The 16,182-nt window shown below is 36.7% G+C and overlaps 2 protein-coding genes and 1 long non-coding RNA gene across 9 annotated transcripts; all 3 read right to left on the reverse strand.

Moving 5' to 3' along the window:
* Positions 1 to 639: 639 nt before the first annotated feature.
* LOC122137623 lies at positions 640 to 1,712 on the reverse strand. The gene is made up of 3 exons (XR_006154973.1): positions 1,486 to 1,712; positions 864 to 962; positions 640 to 783 (listed from the first exon to the last, which is right to left on the reverse strand). It is a non-coding gene; the product is annotated as an uncharacterized LOC122137623 (long non-coding RNA).
* Positions 1,713 to 2,981: 1,269 nt separating this feature from the next.
* On the reverse strand, positions 2,982 to 10,823 carry LOC109053181 (transmembrane protein adipocyte-associated 1 homolog). 2 transcript variants are annotated; one of them, XM_042725303.1, is made up of 12 exons: positions 10,613 to 10,811; positions 9,691 to 9,868; positions 8,414 to 8,546; positions 8,224 to 8,310; positions 7,725 to 7,796; positions 7,036 to 7,116; positions 6,776 to 6,886; positions 6,631 to 6,691; positions 6,436 to 6,538; positions 5,093 to 5,173; positions 3,686 to 3,973; positions 2,982 to 3,179 (listed from the first exon to the last, which is right to left on the reverse strand). In XM_042725303.1, the coding sequence occupies exons 2-11, from the start codon at positions 9,852 to 9,854 to the stop codon at positions 3,730 to 3,732; spliced, it is 1,137 nt and encodes a 378-aa protein (XP_042581237.1). In that variant the 5' UTR covers positions 9,855 to 9,868; positions 10,613 to 10,811; the 3' UTR covers positions 2,982 to 3,179; positions 3,686 to 3,729. The 2 variants fall into 2 exon arrangements, with proteins under 2 accessions (XP_042581237.1, XP_042581238.1); XM_042725304.1 differs by lacking the exon at positions 2,982 to 3,179 and having other exon boundaries at positions 3,627 to 3,973; positions 10,619 to 10,823.
* A 514-nt stretch (positions 10,824 to 11,337) lies between these two features.
* LOC109053183 (E3 ubiquitin-protein ligase TRIM39-like) lies at positions 11,338 to 15,270 on the reverse strand. Of its 6 annotated transcripts, none has more exons than XM_042725297.1 (3): positions 15,152 to 15,263; positions 15,023 to 15,064; positions 11,339 to 13,201 (listed from the first exon to the last, which is right to left on the reverse strand). In XM_042725297.1, the coding sequence occupies exon 3, from the start codon at positions 13,194 to 13,196 to the stop codon at positions 11,772 to 11,774; it is 1,425 nt and encodes a 474-aa protein (XP_042581231.1). In that variant the 5' UTR covers positions 13,197 to 13,201; positions 15,023 to 15,064; positions 15,152 to 15,263; the 3' UTR covers positions 11,339 to 11,771. The 6 variants fall into 6 exon arrangements, with proteins under 6 accessions (XP_042581228.1, XP_042581231.1, XP_042581229.1 ...); XM_042725295.1 differs by having other exon boundaries at positions 11,339 to 13,257; positions 15,152 to 15,261; XM_042725298.1 differs by having other exon boundaries at positions 15,023 to 15,067; positions 15,152 to 15,258.
* Positions 15,271 to 16,182: the final 912 nt, after the last annotated feature.

Consider the following 16,182-nt stretch of genomic DNA (forward strand, 5'->3'; position numbering starts at 1 on the left):
CTGACGACACACACACACTAACACAAACCACACCCACCACACCACACACACACACACAGACAGACAGAGGACAGAGACAAACCCACACACAGACAACACACACAGACAGAGACACACCAACACACACACACAGAGGACACACACACACACACACACACCGCGCGCACACACACTGCGCGCACACACGGAGCATGTTGCACAAATAACACTTTCATCTCTTGACAGACACACCACATGTTCCACATCACACACCACATAGACACTTGCACTGGGTTTGAGACCATACACACCACCACGAAGACTGGCGCGCACACACACAACGGCACTTCATCCACCCGCGGAGTTACACATCGCCAGACACCACACATTGATGGAGCTCCCACACCACACCCTAATTTGATGACCATTGAAAACCTCTAAGAACTGGTATGTTGAATAAGTAATAGCCTTGATTGTAGTGGCGCTTCTTTGTTATCTTTGTAATGCATAATAAGACAATAACTAATTAAATTTTTATTTGAATTACCTTTGCCATACAGCTGTGGTAGTCTTATGTAATACTCTTTCCAAGCGTGAAACATGAATTAAAACTATTAAAAAAATACAAAAATCACAGAACAAATATCGAAAAAAAAAAATAGTGTTACCAAACAATTTACTGATTTTTAACAGAGTTGCAATAGTTATTATGTCAGAGACTGTCTTCAGAAATACTGATAAATATGTAACACACTGACCGTCTTCTGAGCTCCTCCTGTGTCTCTGCAGCTGATCTGGACGGCCCTGAAATATCAGCATATCACAGAGATGTGATTGAGAGGTGTAACCGAGTGCTGCTGAGGAGAGGAGCAGAAACAGCGTACCTGGTGCAGGTTTGGCACTCTCTGCTCCGGGTGATGATGATGATGATGATGATGATGGTCCAGACTCCCGCATCCGCTGAAGAACATCACCACAGACAACTGAGAGCACAGACACACTCGCATTAACAATACAATCAAATGAGATATGATTATTACCTTTTTCATCTGGGTATATAAATTCAGACAAATTACAAAAAAAAAAAAAGTATACGACCAAATAAATATTGCAGCTCTCAAAACAAAAATGAATAATAATAAATAAATAGATAACACCCAGTTTTGTGTCGTTGACCTTGAGTGAGAGCAGATACTGTACAGGTTTATATTTCACAGCACATTAGATCCCAGCAAACAAGACACGAGGATAAACATGAGCACATTTCATCTTTTTATCGCATATGAATCAACGAAAACAGTGAAAGACTATCATATCAGCTGATGACGTCACTTTCACTTTCTCAGAGCCGCTCAAGTTCAGAAGAGTGACGGTTACAACAGACTTCTGCTCATAAGAGCACAGTTACAACAGAATATGCCATCAAATCTCGTAGAGGTACAGGAGTGTCTCACAGGACATGATTATTGCTCTGTGTGTGAGGTTGCAGATGTGTTTTCTGTCCACCTTGACCCCGTGGATGACCGTGACATTGTCCTGTTCATCGAGTCCGTACGACACAGATTGCTCTTGCTGTCCGCGGCCCCCATCAGCCACAGAAACAACCCGAAACAACCCAAAAAGAGAAATAAAATCTCCCCGAAGGACTTCAGGGTCACTGTGTCCCGCTACGTGCGCATAAATCCGTCAAACACTCTATTACTGGTTATCACGCATCACGTGACACGCGAAATGCACTTTGGGAAATGCAGTTCTATGCCATACACTGACGTCACATTGAGGCCGCAGGAGAAAAAAACGGAAAATATATTAAATTAAATTAAAATTTATGCATTTAGCAGACGCTTTTATCCAAAGCGACTTACAGTGCATTCAGGCTATCAATTTTTACCTATCATGTTTTTCCTCCCGGGGAATCAAACCCGCAACCTTGCGCTTTGTAACGCAATGCTCTACCACTTGAGTTACAGGAGCACATATATATATTTTTAATGTTTTAATTGTTTGCTTGCTTGCTTAATTTATGTTCTTATTTGTTTGAAAACAAATCTTTTTTTTTTGTAGTGAGATATTATAATAAATAGAACTTGACAAATGCACGTTATGTTACTAATTTATTATTTTTAAGGTAAATTTTAATGGTAGTTTTTTTATTATTATTTTATTTGAATGCAATGGTCGGCAAATAGTAATAATACAATTTTATTTAATTTGCCTTTTATTTTTCTCTTATTGTTTTTTTTCATGTAAAAAAAAATAGTAAATCTTATTTTATCTATTCAGATTTTCTGTTTTTATTTCTTACGGTACATTTTTGTGACATTTATTTCCTCCACACGGTAACGTTAAAACGGTGACGTTCAATAAAACGTCACGTGATGACAGCGTGCGAAGCATTTTTGATATAAAACATAAATGAAAGGACAAGTCACAGAGTGGAAACAATTTATCTAGAATGTTCAAATGTAAAAGAAATAGTTATTTTAGTAATTATAAGGTAAAATAAGATTATAAGATAAAAAGCTGCAAATTGTAAATGATCCACATCCGTTGAAGTTGACGAGAGTTCCTGCTTTTGAAAATCACTTCACTCACGTCACTGGAAGCATGTTCCAAAATAAAAGTCCTCGGTTGTCCGTGTGTCTCAGAATAAAGTCTCTCTGCTGGACTTTGGTGCAGTGTTCATCTGACTAAAATGGTTTCTTATTTTCTGCTTTATAACATTTAATCTAGAGACTACCCTGATCTTTAACAAAGCATTACAGTGAAGAAAAAAAACAAAACAAAATATCTTTGAGACTATGCTTCGAATAACAGGCTGCAATATCAATAACAAAAAATGAAATAAACATGCAGAGCAAAGCTTGAGTCAAAATTTGCACTGAATTTTTAGATTATATTACAACTCATTTACAGTTGCATTTCACTGCAAAAAATTAAAACTTCAACATCAAAGGCCTTTAAAATCCACTGTTGTGCAATAATAATAATCCACAAACATCTCTAAATACATAGTTTAATCATAAAACATCTTCTCTCCATGTTCAAATCATATTTAAACAACAAAAAAAGAGAAATAAGTGATAAGAAACAAGCATTTTACTCAGGCCAGATCATTTAATTCAAGATTGTTTTCTGTGCACTCCCAGTAAAGTCCTTTTTCTTCTCTTCCTCCCACACAGAATGACACGAAGACACGCCTTTATCAATCAGAAAGACGAACAAAGGTCAAAATCACCATTTAAGCTTTCACTTTAAGAACCGAACCCAGGTCTAACGAGCTGACAGCTCAAACAAAACCCACCAGAAAACTAAAATAAATAAAATCCCAAAGAAAAAACTTTGAAAACCTATGAGATGGCGGCGGAGAAATAAATGTTTTGGCAAATTTCTAGATGAACGCTCCGCCCACGTGAAGCATACAGTGGGCCTTGAACAGAGCCAAAGTAGATTACAGGGTTCCCTAAGACTTCAAATTAGCAAGCAAACGAGCCAAATCAGTCTTAACAGCAGAAAACGAGCATCAGAAACACAAGCAGATATTTAACTCGTATCAGTAGCATGATATATGAAATCATCTAATGGTGATCGAGAAATATATTTGATTATGTGCATCACAAAGTCCAATAGAGCTCCCTGCGGACAGATCCGAGCACACTGGTGTCACACAAGGAATGCTGATTCATGGAACACAAATGAAATGGACCTCTAATAACAGCGCCGGCTGGGACAGTGTTTCTGGAGCTGTGTTCAGGCGTTGAGGGCCCTCCAGCGGTCGCTGTCCATGCTGTTGATGCTGTGTGCTCCGCTGAAGGGCCCCGACACCACGTCGTCCAGGTACGCCCCGGAGCCGTCGATCTGCGTGCTGGAGTACGAGCCGTGATCCAGATCCTTCCGGCCCAGGCCCGAGGACGAGGTGTTGGGCAGGTGCACGTCCGAGTCTTCCGGCTCATCGATTTGTGACTTGTAGGAGAAGAGGATTTTGGGCTCGGAGCTGAAGAGAGACGAATGAAAAATGATCTTGTGCATGAACACTGAATCACTGTAGCTATAGTTCAGAGTGGACGCAGCTGATGGTTTTCTCATCAAACAGATCAGGTGGAAAATAACGCTTCTGTTCATCGAGGATGCACTGAATTGAATCGATTTCAAATAAATGCTGTTTTTAAGCTTTCTGTTCATCGGTGAATTACGAAAAATAAAATGCATCACGCTTTTCACAAAAACATTGATGATAATCAGAAATGTTTCATATTAGAATAAATGTGACTCTTATGGAAGCCCTTTTCAACCATATTCAGAAATAAAATTATTATGTAATGTAATCATGAGTCAAAATTATTAGAAAAACGTTTAATTCTGACATAAATAAAATGATAAAAAAAAATCACTTTCAGGTCATAATTAGTCTCTTAGTCTCTCATAATTATAACTTAGTATCTCATAAGTTATTTTTTTGGTCATAATCAGGACTCGTCTCATAATTATGATGTTTTTTAAGAGGCAGAAATACACTTCCAATGTAATGAGATAAATAAGACAATTATGAGATCTACATTCAAGTCATAATTATGACAAAAAACAATTGTAGATCTTTTATGTCAGTTTTCACTTCTGTCTTTTCACCTCAATGCTGGCATTTATGTCAAAATTGCTGCTTTTTATCTCATAATTATGATTATAATTGCAACTTTGTATGTCATAACTATCATTTACCAAAGCATGTTTTTTTTCTTTTGTGGAACAAATGTTTTACAATATATCCACATCTAAAGCAGTCATAAAAATGATATTTAAAACTATCCAAACAGAAAGGACGTCCACTAGAACGAGTAAAAGCTTGTATAATAATAATAATATGATGGTTGGCCACATTTGCTGAGAGCAGAAATGTCTTTAAGGTGGTGTTTAGTGCAGTTTTATAACAGACAACAGCATTTCTGTTGCTCTTTTGAAATAAAGAGTATTTTATGACGTATAGAACTTCCCCATGAGGTAACGCATGACTGCTTCTGAAGCCGGAGTTAAAAATATTCTGTATATGCTGTTCATCTGCTCTGTGAACACAGATCCTCCTGCAGACAGGACTGAGTCTAGAGGTGCATCTACATACCCGAAGAATCCTTTGAGGAACGTCACATAGATCAGAGGAGCGAAGACGGAAAAGTACAGGAATGTGGTCACATCCACACAGCTGCAGACACACAGAGGAACAGAAAAACTCAGTTTGAAACCAGACGGATAATCTGCCATCCATTTCAATTGAGAGAGAATTCATTTGTAGCATTCTGAAAAAGGTCAAATAAATAAAAATCATGATATAAAATTAATGAGAAATATTTAAGTTTTTTTTTTTTTTTTTTTTAGTAAAGATTTTAGTATCTCGAATATTATTGTAGCAAACCAAAGAAATTAATGTCTCAAACTTTTCACTCACGTTTTATGCAAATAAGACAATGCATATTATATGTATTATAATAATATATTAAAAACAATTAAATTAAATTAAATTATTTTTGGGCTTTTTCTATATGCCTCTTTTAGTCTAAAGAGCAGGACGCTTCGCCAAATACTTGCTATAGCAGAAATAAAGATGAGATTCATTGTTAAAATCACAAAATGTTAATATAAAATATATTTTAAAAATTAGAAATTGCATTATCTAACACTAGAATTTCTGTTAACTGCTCCAATAGTATACCCTAGTAATAAATAAATAAATAAACCTATGCCATAATTTATTTAAAATACATGTTTCCATACTAAGTATACTTCAAATCCATTAACATCTCAATTAAAACATACAATTCAACTTTATTTGGAGTATTTCTTTAATGCACAATGCACATTTCTTAATATTATGCCTAAAATGTGTTTTAATATCCCAACTAATAAGGAGTGTATGACCTCTGTCTGTATAATATCAGTCTTTAAATGCAAGATATTTAAAGTGTGCCTCAAGTATCCTTGCAATAGTTCCACTTTAGTGTAATCAGTCAATATATACTTCAGTATATCTTTAGTTCAGCACTATTTCTGCACAATTAAAGTGCGTTAAGCACTAAATTAGTTGTATTGCACTTTTAGTATACTTAACTGGTACACTTGTAGTACACTACAAGTGTACCAGTTAAGTATACTAAAAGTGCAATACGTAAATATTTTTGTAGTATACTTAGCACTAGTGCCGTCAAACGATTAATCGCGATTAATCGCATCCAAAATAAACGTTTTTGTTTACATAATACAAGTACGTGTACTGTGTTTATTTATTATGTGTATATAAATATAAGCACTATTTTATGTACAAACATACTATATTATTTAAACAAAAACTTTTATGCTGGATGCGATTAATCGCTTGACGACACTACTTAGCACAAAATAAATTTATTACAAAAACATTTTAGTATAATTTTTTTTTTCCACTTTTGCCAGACAGAGATGAATCCTCACCACAGGCCTTCGATGATGTCGGCACACAGCAGCGCGCTTCCCAAACCCTGAACCAGATTGAGCAGCGACAGGATGGCAGCGTACACGTAAAAACTCCTCTTCGCTGCGGCACGAGAACCAGAGACACATCATCATCATCATCATCATCATCATCATCTGAAAGCTTGCTACATGATGAACACTGCGTTCACTCACATGGTAACGAGATCCGCTCTCTGACTGGAGTTTTAGTTAGGATGACTATCAGGGAATACACCTAAAATGCAGGATTAAACATTAATAATTCAATATATAAACACAATATGGTTTCATAAGAAAGGAGAAGTCTTTGATTAGATACCAGGAAAAAGAAACAGGAACTGGCCAACCAGAAGTGTCGCCCGCCGTGGCCGTAGATGTTGAAGTCTTTGGCGGAGAGATGTTTGTCCGGGAAACGAATCTCTAGAGTCCCCTGAGAAAGAGAGCAAGAGACACTGCATTTTGCTTATCAGTTTGAATTCATCAGAGCCGTTTCTGAATTAACATCCAACTCAAAGACAAACAATTTCTGCTGTAATGAATGTATATAGATGTGTAATGAACGGCTGCTGTGTAACACACCTGTGTGATGGAGTAGGCCAGAGACAGCACCGCAGTGATGGCCAACACACGCTTGATGCTGGACTTGCTCTCCAGATGGCCTGAGCGAACACAATCACAAACAACACACTTTAACAGCAAGCCCAGCACACACTAAAAGACCCTTTGTTTTCATGGGCTCTCACTGCAGAGCAACAGGTACATTTAGAAAACATGGAAATCACTGTCACTAGTGTTGAGGTGTTGTTAACTAAAACTGCAAAAAAATTAAATAAATAATAATAATAATATTTTAAGGACCAATTATCACTATTCCTAAACTAATGCATTACTTAAAAAACATTTAAAAAAGCATACAGCTGGAATAAAATTTAAATGTAAAATATTAGACCAAAAAAAAAAAAAAACAATTAAAATTAAAATGTTGAGAATGCTGGTTTGGCAACTCACTCAAATTAATACGTTTAAGTACTAAAATGACTAAAACTGAAATAAAGCTAAATAGAAATCTAAAAGAACTTAATTTAATTAGTGAAACTTAAAATTAAAATGATAAACAAAATATAAAAATAAAAGCAAATTAAATTAAATATACTGTGATAGGTTAATGATACTAACATTACATTTTCACCCTTTTGAAAAATGTGTTTTTTATAAGAAACGGAATCACATTTGAGATCCGAAACGAACGCAGTGCAGGAACGTACCAAAAACGCCAGTCCGAGTATGACCACGCTCAGCTCAATAGCCAATAAGAAGAACCTCGTGATTTCCCAGAGCACCTGTGAACACACAGAAATCACTGATGAATTCACAACATCATTACAGCACTGCGTTCATCACAGCAACACCTCATACATCCCAGAACAGATGTGAACAGATATGTTCCTGCTCCGACTATCAATGATCCATCGGTCACGCTATTGTAATTAAATAAATGCTACATGCAAATGAACAGCATTTATTTGAAATCAAAGTCTTTTGTAACATTTTGATCATTTCAATGCACAAAGGTTCTCACAGGATAATCTTTTGAACTGTAGTATGTCAAATACAGTAAATATATAGTAACATATAGGAATAAGTCATGTCTTGCATGTTGTTAGTCGTGCTTTCAGATGCAGATTTGGCTTATATCACCATAATTAATTCAAGATTGACAGAAGTCAGTGTGAAGTCCTGACTGAGATGTTTTGTGTGTGTTTTCACCTTGTCTATGAGTGTGGCGGCGCTGGATGTGCTGACGGTCATGGAGACGATGGCACGTGTGATTCCTACAGCAGCCACCACGAACACCTGAGCAGCACGAGAGACAGAGACATTACAGCAGACCTGAGCAGAAAACAGACAAGCCACAGCATGCAAACCTGCAGCTCACGCCGGACGCTCTGCTGCTTACCAGGATGTAAAACGCCACGAATATAGGGCTGGAGGTCAGACGGATCTTAGCGCGAGCAGAAGGAAGCTTCCACATCAGGAAGATTAGGAAAGCCACGTTTGGGACGAGCAGCATCACGTCCCAGTAACGAACCCTGACGGACAAACAGAGACGAAGAGTTACGAATCAGACCAAAACAGAGGCTTTAGCGCCGAGACATTCATTAAACATGTTTAGATTAAACAGCACAGAAACCAGCCGTTTATTACTGCAATACTAGACCACACACACACACACACACACATTGAAAACTAAAACTAAACACACAAACTAAAACTGGAAATTCAACTTTTTGTGCTGTGATGGAAAGCACCTATTTATCCACATAAACACCTCCTGGGAACCAAAACACAAAGTTTAAGCTGAAGTCTTAAAACTGAAAAAAAAGAAAAAAAAAAAAAGAAAGATTTTAAAAAAGCTAAAATATCTACAATTTTTTTTTAAAAAGCTAAAATATCTAAAAAAAAAAAAAAAAGATTAAAAAAAGCTAAAATATCTAAAAAAAAAAATTTCAAAAGCTACAATATCTAAAAAAAAAAAAAGTTTAAAAAAGCTAAAATATCTAAAAAAAAGATTAAAAAGCTAAAATATCTAAACAAAAAAGATTAAAAAAAGCTAAAATATCTAAAAAATAAAAAAGATTAAAAAAAGCTAATATATCTAAATAAAAAAAATTGAAATAAAAAAAAAATTATAATAATAAAAAATTAGGTTTGAGGCTAATTTTCCTCTTCAACAAGTTCTCTTCATAAAAACAAAGAGATATAAATGTATAAACGTTCATATGTTTACACTAGCACACATATGTGGCACCTGCAGTCAATGAAGTTCAATTTTAAGCTTTATTCAATAAATAAACTTCCAACAAACATCAAAAAACAGTTATCTGAAATTGTAACAATATTTCACAATATTAATGTTTTTACTTACTTTGATCCAATAAATGCAGCCTCGGATGTTTTCTCGTAAAAACATCTCACTGACACTAAACTTTCGATGGTAATTCAATACAAAAAATTACAGTAATAATGATAATATTATTTTGTCAAAGCTCCATAAGAATACTGTTCATTTTTGGTGAGGTTTGAAAATGTTTTTCTTACAAAATACAACAGATAACCCAAAAACAACAGACCTGCTGTTTTACTTTCTACATCATTTGCTGAGTTATGATTTTAAAAAGACAAGGAGAGGAAGTTGTGCTCCAGGGTGTGTCCACAGACAGTGAGCGGCCGTACCTGGAGCGTCCGATGTCGTCGTACAGGATCTGCAGGCATCTGTGTGGTTTGGTGATGTTGTTCTCATGGTCAGGGATGAACTCGGAGCTGTTGTCGGCGGTGGGAAACACACTGGTGTTGGCATAACGGAGCAAACTTCCTGCATCAGTCACGGTCTCCAGCATTCTGGATTAAACCTCTGCAAAACACAACACTCCCTCATATATGATATACAAACATACAGAACACACCAGCAACACATCTGCATGTAAAGCACAGATTTCTAGGAGTTCACCATAAAAAATGCAGAAGATTAGATTCACAGCTGCGTCAATATAAAACAAATAAACATGTAAAGAACTTTAACATTTAAAAATGAGAAATGTTGCCTTGGCAAAAAATACGTTTTAGTATTAAAATTACTAAAACGGAAATAAAAATAAATTAAAGGTAGACTGAAATATTTGAAGAAAAAAAACTAATAATAATAATAATTACTAAAAAAGTGAAATTCATAAAAAATAAACACTAATTAAAATATTAATAAACGCTGTAAAAGTACATATAAATAATATTAAAATAACAACCCCACTTTGACAGTTTACTGACTGGATTAAATCAGCCATCACACACATTTTCAAATCCATTCATTTATTAAAAAAATAATAATAATTATAATACGTTTTGTAAGAGATCGGAATGTATGAATCGTAACAAAGTTTCTCCGCTGGAATGTGTGTGTATTTACACAGATGCACGTTACATAACACACTCACACATTAATGTGATCAGACACCACACACACACACACACAGCATCAGAGAACCAGAACCTTCTGTGTGTGTTTACTGCACGAGCGAGAGGTATACTGTACAGCGTCACGTGACGTTTCACACACAGCGCGCGGATATATCAGCTGATACACCTCAAAAACACAGCTCACCTTTACCTGCCGATGATCTCAGATCAGAGCCGGGGCGCTTCTGTAGTAACGTGATCAGAAGTTATTAGCTGAGGCATAATAACTTTCCTCGGTGCTTCGGTGGCTTGTTGTTTACAGCCGGAATGAAACTGATGCGTCCTGAACGCGTCACCGTGTCAAAGATGGCCGCCACCTATGAAACCTTTCATAATAAAAGACTCAAAAGAAACCACTGAACATATTTGTGTAAATTGAATTGCTACTTTGATAGCTTATGCTGTACTGTAGCTTAATTTTCATTTCATGCACTTATATTTTATTTATATGTGTTGATATTGCTTTGATTTGCAATTGTCATATTACTTACATTTAAATCGTATTAATAAAACGAATACACATGTATGCTTTATCTATCTATCTATCTATCTATCTATCTATCTATCTATCTATTACACACACACACACACACACACACACACACACACACACACACACACACACACACACACACACACACATATCTATATATATATATATATATATATATATTAAAATTTAAATTTATAACAAAAAGCACACTGAGGACCGCTCTTGTAGGCAACACTTCAAAATAAAAGCCTATTTGCCCTTCCGAAGTCTATGGCAGCCATGTAGACAACCCTTCAAAATAAAAGACAAATATTAAAATAAAAACTTTGGAGTTTAGAAAAAATAAAAAACGATACAATATTTATACAATAAATAGTACAGTATAATGCAGTATTTAGAAAAAAAGGTAGATTCCACTGTTTATTTAAATTTAGACAGAAACAAGTTTTAATACACACTTTAAAAGAAAAGCACAGCATAGAAACAGAATTAGAAATGTTTTAAATGTCATGTGGTCTTGTGTTACTGAAGTTAAACAAATGTCACATGCTTAAAAGCAACATCACATGCATTAAACCGACTGAACACACAACACACGTGAACTGAGGGACTTTATATGATCAAATTAAACACTGCAAACATAATGCATGTGACAAGCTATTGTAGAATAATGCATTCAGTGCGTGAGTGAACATTAATGATGTATTGCATCGTAACATTACGACAACAGGAGAAGAACGGATGAATAAGGTCTATGTATTAACTTTAGCATTCGATGCATACGGTCAGAATCGAGTGGTTTCTTCACTCACTAGCTGACAGTGATGTGTGCTTTGGGTTGACCGGACATCATCCTCACAGCCAGATACACCGGCTGCGCGAAGCCGACTTTAAAAGTGTGCAGGTGAGTTTTATCTCCACTCAGATCGCTGACGCTGTAAAACGCTAAAGTGCCGGAGCTAAAGCTGAGGCGTATCTCCATTCTCTTCAGAGACGGCGTGCGTCTAAGCGGCGTGTCCTTTCCTTTCTCGTACGCCCTCAGAAGGTTATCACAGTACATGAGGCACCAGGATCCAGCGCTGCTCTCCAGACCGCTCCCGGAACCAGATCTGGGCAGCTCCCCGTAACACACGGCCAGAACCCAGGCACAGCCCTCAGCCTGGAAGTCCCAGAGGTGTTCTCCTCGGACGAAGCTCTGGGAGCTCAAAGCCTGGAAGAAACTGGAGAACCTCTGAGAGCTGGCCGGATACGGCTGCTTGGCAGCGCTGAAACTCACCGTTTTGAGGTTTTCGGACAACACCAGGTTGGGATGGATGGTGTCCGGGTCGAAGGTGACCTCGGATGGGTTGAGAACGACGCGTAGCGCCCGCTGAGCGGATCCGAGTCCGAGACGGAGTTGGGTGTTTTGGCGCTCGATCTTCTCACAGACTTCCTTCAAACCGCTGGATAACTCCAGAGCGCCGGAGGAGTCCTGCGGAGGCTCCAGGGTCACGCCGGAAACCCGGCTCTCGACGTCTCGGATGCCATCACTAAGACAAGCGTCGTCCGTCTCGTCCGTTAACGCGTTGACCTGGAGTTCGGCGGATCTCAGCTCCTTCTGGAGCTCGGACAGCATTCGCGCTCTCTTCCCAACAGCATCTTCTCTGGGTCTCAACTCGGCCTCCAGGAGCTTCAGAGCAGTCGTGCTGTAGCTCTTCACCAGCGCTGAGATCTCCTCCAGGACGCCGCTCACATCGTTCCTCAGATCCGCGTGCGCTGCTCGCACCGCAGCCTCTCTGGCCTCCTCCTTACTCGCCAGATCATCTACGAGAGCCAGCTTTTCTTGAAGACTAGAGATGACCGGATTCAGTCTAGAGCTCCGTTCACCGGCTTCACTCTCCAGCAGAGAGCTTTTCCCAGAATCTGTTGAGGTGCACACTTCAGCGTCTTCTGGAGACGTCTGGTCATTGATTGCACTGGACTGAAGCTCACTGATGCTGCTGGTTTTGTAGTTCTCCACTATCTGTTTCAGTTTGATGTTTCTCGGCAGGGACTCCGGGCTCAGATGTTCCTGTCCACACACTGGGCAGCAAAGTACTTGATCAAACCCAGAAGTGTTGTCCCTCTCCGGCGTCTCCAGACAAACCAGACAGAAACTGTGAGCACAGGGGAGAGTGACCGGGTCGAGGAAGAGATGGAGACAGATGGGACAGGTGAGCTCTGAGTCCAAACAGCCGTCAGGAGAGCCGTGTGCCATGGTGACTGTGCAGTACAGACAGAGAGAAGAACACATCAGTGCTCCTCTGGCTTCATGCAATCTGATAAAATATCAATATGGAAAAACAGGATTGCACAGAAGCCCATTTCCACCAAACATGGCATCAGAGTCATAATAATGAGATTAAAACGTTTACATTCTGTCAGTTATCACACAAAATAGCCAACATTATGAGATGAAAAGTTATAATTATGATATTATTAGTCGAAATTGTGGCGTGGAAGTTACAATTATGACATAAAATCAGAAATTCTGAGATAAATAGTCACAATTATTAGATAAAAAGTTTAAATGTGTCATAATTATGTGTTGCCTGACAATTTTGACTTTTTATGTCACAAGTTACATCATAACATTTCACATCACAATGATTAACCTAAGAAATCATAATTTTGAAAATGTCATAATTATTACAAAAGAATTCTCAAAATTGTTGTAATTATGAGACAAAAAGTTATGAAACCACACAATTAATAGATAGTCATAATTATAAGATAAAAAGTTGACATTTTGAGATAGAAAGACAAAATGAGATAAAAATCATAATTACGATATAAAAAGTCATAAATGTGACAAAATGGAGAAATTTTGAGATTACTAATAGTTATTAGGTAAATACTAAATTATGAAATAAACTTAAAATTCTGAGATAATTATGAGACAAAAACGTTTAAATTATGAATTGTAATAAAAAATGACATTAAAGGTCAAACATTTTGTCATAACTGTTTTCTTAAAATGCCATCTTTTTATATCATAATTTATGTCTTAAGTTTGTTCTATTTTTTTTTCTCACAACAATGTTTTTTTTTTCCTCTCTGTAGTAGAGAGGGGCTTCAGAAATGAGTTTAATATATTAATAATCATCAATATTGTTGATATGATGCATTCAAAACAAAATTATATTTTATTTTTATATGTAAATATACATCATCTGTGTCCCTGGAGCACAAAACCAGTCTTGAGTCTCTGGGGTATATTTGTAGCAACAGCCAAAAATACATTATATGGGTCAAAATTATTAATTTTTCTTTTATGCCAAAAATCATTAGGATATTAAGTAAAGATCATGTTCCATGAAGATACTTTGTTAATTTCCTACCGTAAATATAATTTCTGATTAATAATATGCATTGCTAAGAATTAATTAGAACAACTTTAAATGTGATTTTCCCAATATTTTGATGTTTTTGCACCCTCAGATTTACAAATAGTTGTATCTCTGCCAAATATTGTCCTATCTTAACAAACCATACATCAATGGAGAGATTATTTATTCAGCTTTCAGATGATTTATAACTCTCAATTTCACAAAATTGACCCTCATGACTGGTTTTGTGTTTTGTGATCAGAACTCGACACCTTCTTCTATCAACCGGCTGCCCGCTGAACCGCTAAGCCACGCCTACCTCTCGCTTTCACGACACAGATCTCGCTCTGCTGTTAATCGCGTGTAGAACAGCAGAGAAATCCTTTCAGAAAGACGTGCATGGCGCTTTTTGCTGTTCATGTGCAGCCATTTTCATCATAAACCCGTGGGTGTCTCTGGAACTCGACGCAGACGCACGCAGAGCTGTGTTTATTCAGTCTGTGGTTTACACTCATAACTGCAACACGATGTTATACTTTCACGTGAATCAAAGCAGACGCGACGCAGACCCGTTACCGCTTCAGGGGTTTTGGTGCAGAGTTTCGTGTTATTATTGTTAATCACTGGATCAGTTCGGATCGTTTATAGATTCAGTGAACGTCACAATAATGTCTCATAACTGCTCGTTTCTGAAAGATGTGTGTAGTGCACGTACCTGCACTGTTCCTCCTGATGACACTCAGAGAGAGACTGAGTGCTGCTGAAACACGAGTTAGAGTTCATCTAAGTGTGTCATGAGAGTCGAAGGAGCAGCATATCTGCATTTACAGCCATATATACACACCTTTATTGATTTAAACACTCTCTGCTGCTTCCTGATGGAGCTTCACGCGCGCCATTCACTCACACAGACAAGAGTGATGATGATGATGATGATGATGATGATGATGTACGTGATCACGCACGATGAACAAACAGCCGATTGGTACTTTGGTACTTATACAGTTAGTATAATTATTAATTTTATATTTTATAAAATTAATACAATTGGTAATGATACTTATAACAAACTGAGAAAAAAAAAAAATATCTCTGTGTGTGTGTGTGTGTGTGTGACCCTGGACCACAAAACCAGTCATAAGGGTACATTTTTCGAATCTGAGATTTGAAAGCTGAATAAATATGCGTTTGTTATGATAGGACAATATTTGGCTGAGATACAGCTATTTGAAAATCTGGAATCTGAGGGTGCAAAAAAATCTAAATATTGAGAAAATCACCTTTAAATTTGTCCAAATTAAGTCCTTATCAATGCATATTACTAATCAAAAATTAAGCTTTAACATTTTTTATTATGGTAGGAAATTTACTAAATATATCTATGGAACATGATCTTTATTATTTTTGGCATAAAAGAAAAATCAATAATTTTGACCCATGGCTATTTCTATAAATATAATATTTGTGCTCAAGGGTCACACACACACACACACACACACACACACACACACACACGTATGTATGTGTGTAAAACATTCATAATATAAAATATTAATAAAATAAAAATAATAAAACAACAACAATCTCCATTAGTAGTCTACTAAAAGCCCCATTTAACAAAAAAAATGTTTTTAAAGATAAAAAAAAGTTTAGAAAAATATATCGCTTACTTAAGACAATTTGTTAAATATTTTATTAGAGTGTTAAATGTATGGCCAATAATACAAATATAAACATAAATATTAATAAGCTAAATATTTTCAACATATTTTGGCCAGTTATCATCAACATAAAAAAATAATACTTTTTAAAAATTCTATGTGGGAACTTTGATCTTTAATGGAGTTTATTATTGTTGTTTTTATAATGATTTCA

The sequence above is a fragment of the Cyprinus carpio genome, chromosome B6 (assembly GCF_018340385.1).
Source record: "Cyprinus carpio isolate SPL01 chromosome B6, ASM1834038v1, whole genome shotgun sequence".
In the NCBI taxonomy this organism is placed as follows: Eukaryota; Metazoa; Chordata; class Actinopteri; order Cypriniformes; family Cyprinidae; genus Cyprinus; species Cyprinus carpio.